Raw genomic sequence first — 13,149 nt, 5'->3', positions numbered from 1 at the left:
CCGGAAACTCAAAAAAAATTAAAATTCTCACGCAACATCTATAAACGGACATAGCAGTGGTGGACCGGCTGTGTCAGCCTGTCTATAGGCGGGCGTAGCACTCATCAGGCTAAGGATCCTATACATACACAAATTTTCCCTAAACATGAGTAAAATATTTAAATTAACTCTTATCAATCATCAGTCATCAATGATCTGCATTTAGGGATGTCTCTGAGGTGGCAGATTCTCCATCAATTGTTTGTGTAGCATTTTCTTAAACGTTTTTGAAGATTTTGGTAATTTATCAAACATTTCCTTTGATAATGTATTCCAGTCCTTTACTCCTCACCCTGAAAATAAATATTTGCCCCAATTTGTCATCTTGAATTCCAAATAGTGTGAGTTAATGAATGTTCATGCTTATTTGTTGGTGACTAGATTGTCAGATGTGTGTGTGTGATGAGCTTCCCTAATATTTGTTCTTTTCTACAGATAAAGTTTAACCCTTGCCTAGCGGATAGGTTTTTGCTTATGAGCATAATTATTTTTTGTAGAAATATTTTTATTCTTAATGCATGTGGAAATGCAAATATGCAAGTACTCTAAAGTTTATTAAGTTATTCATACCTGATTTTGGGATGTCAGCTTGTAGGTATTCATATATTCTTGAAAAAGTAAATCCTTGACTGCTGGTTGTAGAGCAAAAATGGCACAAGTCACAACACAAAGTAGTTTTGATCATGATCACAAAGCAACTGAGCTGTAGTTCACTTTCTACCCTACTTCATAATTCACTATGACTACTGCTATAAAATAATATTGAACTGGCAAATTCACCAATAAACATGTACAGTAACAATCTAACTAGTTTTTATGATACAATTTTATACACATGATGTTGAGTCTTCCCTGGTAGTTTAGAAATGTTCACTTGTGTGATACATTTCAAAGCATGTATCAGGATGTAAGAATGGCTTTGCTTTGCAAATTTTACAGTAGTAAATAGTCTATTTTCTTACTTTTTAGTCCTTACAGACAATACTCACCTGCATCGATTTCACTTTTCTCGCTTTCCCACTCATTATCACTCATTTCCAGGAATTCATCACCATTAGTATCTCTGTTTGCTCCGTCTTTTAGGTTATTTTCGCACACACTTGAAACTATTTCACTTTCCTCACTTTCCCACTCATTATCACTCATTTCCAGGTATTCATCATCATTAATTTAATAATTATGACTCTTTCACTCTCCATTTGAAAATATTTCCACAACATAACATCCAGAAAAAGCAAACTTACGTGAAGTATACCATCTTGGAAACTGCGCTTCAAAACAGACACCTTCTTTCTTAAAATTCCAAATCACTGTGTTTAGCCTAAATAAGGACCTATATGCTCCGGGCATCTATCGACTAATAATTCAACTCTAAGAGGAAACATACGGTTGCAAATGCGGGTAACTCAAAATTCTGGATAAACATGTCTATCGCTCGCACAGAAGTAGACGGGTTCTGGAATAAAGATATGTAATGCTTGGCTAAGGTTAAACTTGTATCCAAAATGGTGAAAGAAGAAAGCAAATCAGAGATAATAAAAAAACAAGAAAATGCATTTGTGGTAATGTGAATGATTTGATACGTGACTGTTGGGTGAGATAACAGCTGGATCCTTAATTTCAATGCACACGATTTGAAGATTCAAGGAAAAGTATCATTTTTATAAGACGTGGTTTACTTACCTCATTTTCATATTTCCTTCAAGAGGTTCCAAGATCTCACACTAGATATCATGTGGCAGATTGTATAGTTTGTTATTGTCACTTTTGACTCAGTTTATTTTATAAGTGTTATATCTTCAATCTGTCAAAAATAATTTATTGATAAATACAATTTATAAAATGCCTTACAAAGAAAACATAAGAACAGATTATACCTGAATAAAAGAACAACTTAAGTAATAATAATAATTTAACGTGACACAAAAATGTGCTTGCCGTGAGATTGAATATTACAGAAATTATTATTATGATTATTATTATTATTATTATTATTATTATTATTATTATTATTATTATTATTACATGTATTCGTATTCGTAACAAATTTTGAGCACTAGCTTCTTAGCAAAATTTGAATTCTATGACATCCATGCAAATGGTGTAGGATGATTGCTACTGAACATTTCATCCTTAAAGGAACATAATCAGATTCCATCAAATCATACACATTATTATTATTATTATTATTATTATTATTATTATTATTATTATTATTATTATTATTACACATGAATTGATAAATATATTTGAGAAGCATAGAACTGTTTTTGTTAAAGCCTATGCCCACTCTGTCCATTATTGTTGGGCCGAGATTTTGATGACATGACACCTTTTAACTGGTGCATCATACATATTGCAGATTTATATAAAAATCATGATCGTGGCCCCTGATTACAGAAAACCTATTTATCACTTTTTACCATTTTTTACTTTTAGGTATTTTTCATTTTCACTGTCATTTTTAGTAATTCATTACATTTATTTTGTTTTTTAAAAGTATTTTTTACTTTGTTTTGTATTATCACTAGTCATTTTCAACTGAGCTTGATAGCTGCAGTCCCTTAAGTGTGGCCAGTATCCAGTAATTGGGAGATAGTGGGTTCGAGCCCCACTGTCGGCAGCCCTGAAGGTGGTTTTCTGTGGTTTCCCACTTTCACACCAGGCAAATGCTGGGGCTGTACCTTAATTAAGGCCATGGCCACTTCCTTCCAATTCCTAGGCCTATCCTATCCCATCGTCGCCATAAGACCTATCTGCGTCGGTGCAACATAAAGCAAATAGCAAAAAAGTCATTTTCATGCATTTATTATTTCAAAATTTGCTGAGGATTCTTTTTTCTGCAGATACTCAGGTACCTTTATGAGAAATATGTGAAATGAAAGGGGCAGCAGCTAAAATATTTAATATTCAACAATATGCAGGTCACGACAAATATGTGGCATCTAGATTATCAGTGGATTGTATAGGATCCCAATAGTTAATTTATGAGGATTTGGGCCAAAGTCATGGCAACTATTATTTTTTCTTGTAGACGTGTGAACGGATCACAAACGTATATGTGTCGTGTGGAAGTTTTGCAGGCATAGTGTGTATGCAGAACAACAGATGGCTTTGTGATAGCTGGTAGTAGCGCAGCAAGGGCTGTGAAATTACTCAGTTAGTGAAGGTCATGCGAGATGGAAGTAACCCATGTTGAGCAGCGCACTTACATCAAAATAGCCATTCTCCAAGGGAGAAATGTGATGGAATGTCACAGTGAATTTGTGGAAGCCCTTGGGAATAATGCCCTACCATACTTTACAGTAGCACGGTGGGTAGGAAAGTTTCAGCAAGGATATGTGTCAACCAGTGATGAGCAGTGTTCGGGATGACCTGTCAGTGTGCGGACCGATGTGGCACGTGCCGGCATCGAGCTGCTCCTGGGTGAAGACCGACGATGGATGCTACTGGAGTTAGAGAGGCATGTGGCATCGAGAAATGCACCATCCACAGGATATTGCCTAATGAGCTGCAACTGCACAAAATTGCATCATGGTGGGTACCGCATGCACTGACAGAAGTTCAAAGGTGGGTGCGCTATGCAATATGCTTCGACCAGCTTGCACACTAGCGACAGGATGGCGATTAATTCTTGTCACGAATAATCACCATCGATGAATTTTGGGCCAGGGCATACGAACCAGAACTGAAACGTCATTCCGCGTAGTGGTGGCGTGCTGGATCACCAAGGAGGCAGAAGGTCCGTCAGAATCCTTCCCCAGTCAAATTGATGGTGATCGTCCCGTTTGACATCAGGGGTGTCATTGTCGGCCACTTTGTTCCACATGGCAGAACAGTGACTGCACAGGACTACAGCGACTTCCTGGTGCTACATATGATGTGGCGTTCAGGAGAAATGTCCGGATCTTGTGGACAGTGCAATAATCCTGCACAACAATGCAAAGCCACATAAAGCAAAGTGTGTAGGGCAGCTACTGCGACGTTGGGGATGGGAGGAATTGGAGCACCCACCGTAATCTCCCGACGTTTCACCCTGTGGCTTTGATCTCATTCGAAAGATTATGGAACCACTACATGGTAGGCAGTTTGCAACACGAGAGGACATTGCTAATGCTGTGCGCCAATAGGTGACCCGAATCACACATGGTGCGGCAAATGCTGAGGCAGATGGTATTCAGCACCTTCCACATTGTTGGCAGCGTGTGGTGTCAGTAGCAGGGGACTACTTTGAGGGTCTTTAGGCCCAGATTTGTTATGTCAACTTTATGTGTACTGTGGTGTCATTCTTTTGCACCGGGAAGGTCATATTGCCCTGTATACTGCTGTAATAAATTAGTGTGTTACGATATTTCAGTGTTATTCATTGTCCACACATGTAGTTAACACCTTGTCCTTTCATCTGTATATGTCACATTTTCCAACCGGACTGGTATCTTCAAGAAAAAAAATAGTTGCCATGACTTTTGTCCCAACCCTCATATAGATGCTCAGTTTTTTTGCTTGTAATAACTGCATTTAGAGAACTGACTGATACAGGCTGACAGAAAATGGAATCCTAACACCTGATGCAGGCTGGCAGAAAATGGGATCCTAACACCAAGAAAGAGTTGTGCTAGATAAAAGAAATTCAGTAGGCCTGTTCAGACTTGCATGGTTGTCAACAAAGTATGATGCTAGTAGCATCACTGTGAGCTTGCAGAGTAAGTATTTTTTTTAAATACTTGTAATACTTGCTGTATACTTCTTTGAGTTTTAGTCCTTATATGGTGTTGATGTTTGTGATGTAGGTGTGAGTCAAACATGTCTTTTAGTTGGTTGAGAAGGCAGCTTGCTAATTTTGAACAAGGCTATATAATATGGTGATGAAAAGGTTGATGATCTTTTTGCGATACTGCAGAAAATCTTGGCACAGATGTTTCCACAAAGCATTGAAAAAATTGGTCAAGGGAAAGCACTAGCTCAAGAAGAATATGTCTGGCTGCACACGGGACACTGCAGAGATGGAAAACCGTCATATTCCCCGCATGACTTTGGTGATCATACTGCATTTGCAGCAGTCATTAGAGCTCAATTGGCACCAAAGTGACACAGAGAACTTTGACAAATTGATTGTTTGAGGGACAGCTCTGAGCCAGACATCATGCAATGTTCATACAACTAACTGCAAATCACTGTTATTTTTGACTTCATTGGTGTCAAGCTAGAGCTCATTGGAGGCTGGGGTGAAGATCTCTTGTGTTCTCCGATGAGAGCCATTTCTGTCTTGGTGCAAATGAAGGCTGAAGATTGATAAGTAAGAGGCCAGGTGACCACTTGAAGCCAAGCTGTAGCTGGAGCACTCATCGTGATCTTAAGAACCATGACAGTGTATTTGTACGAATACGTCAGACTGGCAGTTGAACTAGTTGTGCTACCATTCATTCACAGAAATCAAGGGCATTATTTTTCCAACAAGATAATGCTCGTCCTCATACCGCTGCTTTTATCTAATGTGCTCTACAGGGTATCGACCAGTTGCCTTGGACTTAGGGTTCACCGTATCTTGTATATAGGGAGAGATCCAGTATCACACAGTACCAACTTTAACTGTTGCAGATTTGATTGATAAAGTGCAACATGCGAGGAACTCCACTCCACAAAATGACATACGGCACCTGCACAACAAAATACATGCTTGCACTCAATTTGTGGTGACTACAGCGGTTATTAAAGTACCATTATGTCACATGTGTCATCGTGTGGTGACTACAGTGGTTATTAAAGTATCACCATGTCACATGTCTCCTCGTGTGGTGACTACAGCTGTTATTAAAGTATCACCATGTCACATGTCTCGTCGTGTGGTGACTACAGCAGTTATTAAAGTATCACTTTGTCACATGTCTTCTTGTGCATGCTTAAGCCTTAAAACAGGAAAATTTAAAGAACTGAGAAAATTGCTTTGAAAAAAATACTTTCCCCTAAATTAATGTCTTCTTGGTGTTGAAATTTCATTTTTCATTAGTGTATTATTCTCTCAGGCATTTCTGCAATTATTATTATTATTATTATTATTATTATTATTATTATTATTATTATTATTATTATTATTATTATTATTTGTTGACACTTATTAATAGCATTCACTGTACTGTGAGTTAAAGATAGTGTGGACAATGCACATGGTAAATAATATTTCTTAACTCTTTTTTGTAATTTTATCAATAATTTTAAGTCAGTTTTCAGGATTTTTAGGTTCTTGTCAGCAAAATCGTGGCCCTGGTAATAACATATGTGTATTCTTCTTGTGGTCCTTCTCTTCTTACTGGCCCACCCAGGAACACTACATCATGCAATATATTGTTTTCTTACAATTTTTGAGTATTAGCTTCAAAATAATCATTATACTGTAAAATTGGTTTAACCAGGCAAGTTGGCCATATGGTTAGTGCCATGCAGCTGTGAACTTGCATCCAGAAAATAGTGGGTTCAGACACCTCTGCCACCAGCCCTGAATATGGTTTTCTGTGGTTGCTCATTTTCATACCAAGAAAATGCTGTACCATAATTAAGGCTATGGCCGCTTCCTTCCTACTCATAGGCCTTTCCTGTCCCATCTTCACAATAGGACTTATGTGTGTCGGTGCGATGTAAAGCAGAATTCTTGTAACTTTTATGAGGGTTGATCTTCGGACAAATTTATTTTAATTTTCTTACCCTGGGTGGATTTGTGTTGATCTAGTGCACGTCTTTTGTTAACCCAATGTTTTACTACACGGATTTTAGTATAAGTGCATGAAGTCTACCTTATTGATTGTCAGCACTTTCGTATTCTTCCTAAGTGGGATAGATCGATTTTTGTATCACGTGGTATGGAATATATTGTGATCTTTCACATTGACAGCAGATATGAAATTAAATCAATTTTTTTGAGTGCTATATGGAAACTGACATTCTGTTATGATCAACTTCCATTAATATTGAAATTAACTCATCTTCTGGCAGGAAATGAGTTACGATGCTTATTTGTTGGTGACTAGGTAGACAGATGTATGTGAAGTGCTTGCCTAATGTATATTCTTCTCCACAGGAAAATTTTGAACTTGTATCAGAAATGGTACTTCTGAAACAAGAAACCAACTCAGAATTAATAGAGCCAGGTCAGGCAGAGGAAAACACTTTTGAGGTAATGTAAAATTTGATATGCCACTGTCTGATAATAGAAATAGTGAGAAAATGGCTGAACTCTTAATTTCAATGTATAATGTATTTCAATGTATTAGGATGTTTGCATAGAACAGTTATAGGGAGGTACATTCAGGGAAAAGGGATGGACTAGGGAGCGGTGATAAGGGTACAGGGATTTGGACGTGAATTAGGGATGACATAAAAATGTTAGTGTTGAACTGTAGAAGTATTGTAAAGAAAGTAATCGAATTTAATTAATTTAATAGATATATAATTACCAGACATTGTAATAGGAGTTGAATCATTGCTGATATATGGTATAATGGATGCTGATATTTTCTCACAAAACTGGAGTTTTATCATAAAGAGAGGGTAGGATTGGTAGGAGGTTGAGTATTCATTTTAGTGAAAGAAGAATTTGTAAGCTGCGAAAAATTTAAAGATGACAAACATGAAATTCCATATGTACGGATCATCTCTAAGGATAATAGGTAACTTGATGTTTTAGAAATGTGTATACCTAGAAAGGGTGACAAGGATGCTGATTCAGAATTATTTTATAAACTATGTAGTAAACAATACAGAATATAATGTGATTGTAGCAGGTGATCTCAATTTACCGAATGTCAACTGGGAAGTTAATGTGAATGACAGGAAATATCACCAACAAATGGCAAACAGATTAATCTGGGAAGGAAAGCTGAATCAGAAAGTCATGAAACCACCTAGAGGGAAGAATATTCTGGCTGTGGAGCTGGTAAAACCAGATGAGCTCTATAGATAAACCAAGGTATTACATGGTATTAGTGATCATGAAGCTGTTTTTGTTATTAAAAATAAATGTAAATAAAGGAAGGTCGTAATTGTAGGACTACTAGGCAGTACCATATGGCTGTTAATTGGGACATGAAGGAGTTTTCAAAAAGTAATTATGATCAGTGGAAAACAGTAAATAAAGTTGTAAACAAACTGTAAACAAATTGTTGAGGAATGTGAAAACGAAGAATGGTAAAGACCTGCTATATTATAACAGAGGGAGTAAAGAGAATAAGAAACTGGTGCAGGATGGAAAGAAATAAGGTTAGAAATGGTTGTAAAAGTAAGGAGAAATTGAAGGAACTTACCAGGAAATTGAATGTAGTGAAGAAGTCTGCTGAGGATAACATAATGGCAAGCATAATTGGCAGTCTTACAAATTTTAGTAAAAATGGAAGGGTTTGTATAGATATGTAGGCAGAAGCAGGTTCCAAGAAAGACATTCCAGGAATCATTAATGTACAAGGGGAGTGTGTATGCAATTATCTACACAATGCAGAAGTATTCTGTCAACAGTATGTTAAGATTAGTTGTTACAAGGAAAATGTCCAGATAGAAGAGATGACTAATGCTAATGAAGTATTTAAATTTACCCATGATAACAAAGATATTTACAATAAGATACAAAATTTGAAAACTGGAAAACCAGCTGGAAAGGATAAGATTTCTGGTGATATATTAAAGATAATGGGCACTTAGTATTCTTATTACTGTTTATATTAGACATGTGTGCAGAATTAATAACTGTTTTGATGTAAGGGAGTTCAGGTTTAGGAAAGGTTCTATCACTGAAGCCCAACTTGTAGGATTCCAGCAAGATATTGCAGATATCGTGGATTCAGGAGGTCAAATATACTGTGTCACGATTGACCTATCTGAAGTATTTCATAGGGTAGATCATGGGAGACAACTGGCAAAAATGAGTGCAATTGCACTAGACAAAAAGTGGCTATATTTCTAGATACCGGTAATATAACTCAGAGAATAAGACTAGGTGATCCTGTAACCATTAAGAGGGGAAGTCCTCAAGGCAGTATTTTTGGACTTTTATGTTTTCTTATACTGTATATGTAAATGATATGAGTAATAAACTGGAATCAAAGTTAAGGCTTCTTGCGGATGATGTTTTTCTGTGTAGAGTAATAAATAAGATACAAGAATTTGTGCAACCGCAAGAAGACCTTGACAATATTGTGAGATCGACAGCGTTCAATGCTATGATGATAAACAGGGTTAAAAGTAAGGTTGTGAATTTCACTAATAGGAAAAGTCGTCTCAGGTTTAATTACTGTGTTTGGGGGGGGTGAAAGTTCCTTGTTGTTCCTGGTTGTTTAATGAGACCTACCATCTATGTTATTGCCCAAAAATTTCCTTATGGGGATTACCATAAATACCTGGATGTCAATATAAGGATTGATCTTTATTGGGGTAATCATATAAACAGTATTGTTAATTAATAAATAATGGTTATGTGGGTATTTAGGGGTTGTAGTAAGGATGTGAAGGAGAAGGCAAAATGGTACGACCCCCCAGTGTATGGGATACTCACCAGGATTACTTGATTCGAGAAGTGGAAAAGATCCAAAGAAGAGCAGCTCGATTTGTTCTGGGTGATTTCTGTCAAAAGAGTAGCATTGCAAAAATGTTGCAAAGTTTGGGCTAGGAAGACTTGGGAGAAAGGAGACGAGTTGCTCGATTAGTGGTATGTATGAGAAATTCAAACTTGTACGTTTTGGGAAGTTAGGCCTTTCCAACACTAGTCATAGTGGTATTGGTGGAAACGTGTAGCTTCCCAAAACGTACAAGTTGGAATATGATATATATAATATTTCCACCACAGACCAAGATGAAATTTATTACTTGTAGTAAGTAGTATATTCTGAGCTGTCAGTAGAGAGATGGCATGGAATGACATTAGTAGACAAATAAGATTGAGTGGTATAGGGTAGATCATAATATGAAGATAAATCTGGAATTTAAGAGGAGAAATGCAGGCAAAAATTTATTTAGAAGAAGAGGAGTTAGGGATTGGAATAATTTACCAAGGAAGTTTAATAAATTTCCAAATTCTTTGCAATTATATAAGAAAAGACTTGGTAAAGAACATGTAAGGAATCTGCCACCTGGGTGACTGTCCTAAATGCAGATCGGGGGGTGATTGGTTGAATGCACATGATTTGAAGATCGTAGGAAAAATTATTTCCTTCAAGAGGTTCCAAGATCTTGCTCTAGATGTCATATGGCAGGTTGTATAGTTTGTTATTGTGAGAGCCATTTTCTTTAACTTTCAGCTCAGTTAATTTGTGGCTGTTAGCTTTCAGTCTGTCAAAATAAATTTATGAATACATACAATTCAGAAAAATAAAACATAATAACAGATTTTACCTGATAATTAGGCGCTGGCCTTCTGACCCCAGCTTCACAGGTTCGATCCTGGCTCTGTCCAGTGGTCAGTAGATTTACTGGAATGTAAATGAACTTTTGAGAGACTAAATTCTGGCACCCTAGTATCTCTGAAAACCTTAAAAGTAGTTACTTGGACGTAAAGCGAATAACATTATCTATTATTCAAGAAACACCTAAATTAGAAAGACAATGATTTATCTTATTGTTTATTCATTTATCATTTATTTATTTCATTATTTACTTATTTTTTATTCATTCAGTCATTTATTTATTTATTTATTTATTTATTTATTTATTTATTTATTTATTCATTTATTTATTTACTGATTGATTTATGCCTTTTACAGAGATTAAGCTCCAATTACAGAAGGTATTAAATTGTTAAATTATTACATACTCTAGTGCAAACAAAAATGGAAAGAGGTTATAGCAAATATTTGAGGGAAGTGCGTTAGACCTATTCCATTCTTCTTTCATTCTTGAAAGAACATCATCAGATTCTGTCGAATCGCATATTTATTATTGTTATTATAATTTTTTTACATTGTTATACCCAACTGAGGAGCGTGCTTGATTTTGCCTCCTTCTCTTCTGAAAATCTCTTCATCCTCTCACTGAAATCCTTATGTTCTTCTGTCCAGGTTTTATTAGTTTTGGCTTGTAGGTTTGCAAAACAATGGTTATTAAGCAGTGTTCTTAAAGAAGATCCATTCTTTGCAGTTTCCTGGTTAATTGTTGATTTCCTGAAGATCTGATTCTATTTCATTTAGCCAGTTGTTCTTGACTTTCTGTGTGAGGGCAAGGTTAAGAATTCTTTTGGTCAGTCTATCATTGTTCATTCTGAGAATGTGAACGTAGAATTTGAACCTCATTTTCCTGATAGTGTCTGAGATTTTTTCCAGTATGGCAATAAATTTCATGAGATTTCCTTTTCATCCGTACTCCCTCTGTGCAGACTGGGCCAAAAAATTTCTGACAATTATTCTTTCTTGCTTTTCTATACTTTTTTATGAGTGATCTACCACCAATGATTAAGGTTTCTGATGTGTTTCAGGTTTTATTACTGTATTATAATGTCTTAGTTTTGTTTTCCAAGAAAAGGTTTTTTGTTATGTTTGTTTCAAGTGATTTTATATGCATTCTGTAATTTAGCAGTTCTCTCCTGATTTGCTTCACGATTTAATCCAGAAGGTTCAATGATATATCCAAGGTATTTGAATTTATTTACTTGGGAAATTTGTCCAAATTTAATCATAGTTTGCCTATCTAGAAACCGAGAGACTTTCCATGTACTTTGTTTTTTCATATGATATTTGAAATCCTGTTTTGGCTGCAATTTCATGTAGGTTTTTGAGTGAGTGGATTGCATTTTGCCTATTGTTAGAAAGAATCGCCCCGTCATCTGCAAAACCTAGACACTGCATGTCAATTCTGTTTTTCAGTTGTCTACGAAAAGTTATTCCTGCAACTTCTATTCCACAGGTTCTGATTACTTTTCCTAGAACAAGATTGAACAAGAGAGGTGACAGTCCCTCTCCTTGTCGACGCCCCCCCCCTCCGCAGGTGATGACATTGAAACATTCTGATATTCCTCCTAATAATTTAACTTTGGAAGTAGTATCAGTTAATGTTTATCTGATCAATTCTCTTGTTTTTATGCCTACAAGGGCGATCACTGTTTGTCTAGTCTTACTTGAGTATTTGTTCTTTGCATGATCTGCCCTTTCTAAAACCTGCCTAGTATTCTCCAATGAAATGATCTGTTTGTCTTTCATGTCTTCTCAGTAGAACTTTGGCGGAAATTTTGTATGTAACTGATGCCAAGGAGATACCTCTATATGTAGTTGTTGATATCAGATTTATCACCTTTTTTGTGCAGTCAGTGAATTAGTACACATTTCCAGTCCTTAGGAATCATTTCCGTGATCCAGATATTGCTGAGAATATCATGAATTTTCGAGGCAAGACTTTCACCACCAATTTTCCACATTTCAGCAATTATACTGTTCTCACCTGGAGCCTAGTTATTTTTCAGTTCACCGATTTGTTTAATTTATTCTAATGTAGCTGGTTCTGAATCTGTATTTGGTGTCGGTTTTTGAAAGTTCAGCTGTTCTCCAGGGGATTCACCATTTAAAAGTTTCTGAAAATGGTTGCTAACACTTTGCAATTTTCTTGGATATTTGATTCTAGAGTTCCATCTGGACATTTGAAACAAAGGCTAGATGCCTGGTAATTTGATACTACTTCTCTGAAAGTTCTGTAAAAGTTTTGTGTGTTATTTTTGTGAATTCCAGTTCAATTTCTGCCAATCTTCTGTGATTGTATTTGCCTTTCTCACATCGAATGTTTTTTTAGATTTGTTTCTGGATCTTAATGAATTAATGGCATGTTTTTCCAGTTTTATGGGATTTCCAATCTCTCCAGGCTCTCGTTATAAGTTCTATGGCTGTGTCGCAGGTTCCATTCCACCATCTGTGTTTGGGTTTCCTGGGAGGGATGCCTAACTTTTGGAAGCTTCTACAAATGCTTCTTTGAGTTCTAACCAGTTGGATGTATTCTGGTAGGAGATATTTGCAATAAAGGAGCCCGGGTTTTCTTTAAGATGTTCCGGGTCAATTTGCAGTTTCCTGTTTGTTCTGATTTTGGGTTTGCTAGGTTGAAATTTGACTTTAGATAGAGATTAGTGGTGATCACATTAAGTAACTCCTTTTTTGA

General features: G+C 36.3%; 1 protein-coding gene across 1 annotated transcript in view; it reads left to right on the top strand.

Annotated features, from left to right (window-relative positions):
- The window catches only part of LOC136874706 (zinc finger protein 722), an 82,790-nt gene that overhangs the window by 17,311 nt on the left and 52,330 nt on the right, over positions 1-13,149 (top strand). Inside the window, exon 3 of the mRNA XM_067148355.2 lies at positions 7,112-7,207. Coding sequence (XP_067004456.2) covers positions 7,112-7,207 — 96 coding nt within the window. The remainder of the gene's footprint in view (positions 1-7,111; positions 7,208-13,149) is intronic.

This window comes from Anabrus simplex, chromosome 5, assembly GCF_040414725.1.
Source record: "Anabrus simplex isolate iqAnaSimp1 chromosome 5, ASM4041472v1, whole genome shotgun sequence".
NCBI lineage: Eukaryota > Metazoa > Arthropoda > Insecta > Orthoptera > Tettigoniidae > Anabrus > Anabrus simplex.
Note: the sequence above shows the minus strand (reverse complement) of the source record. Positions and strands in the feature narration are given on the sequence as shown.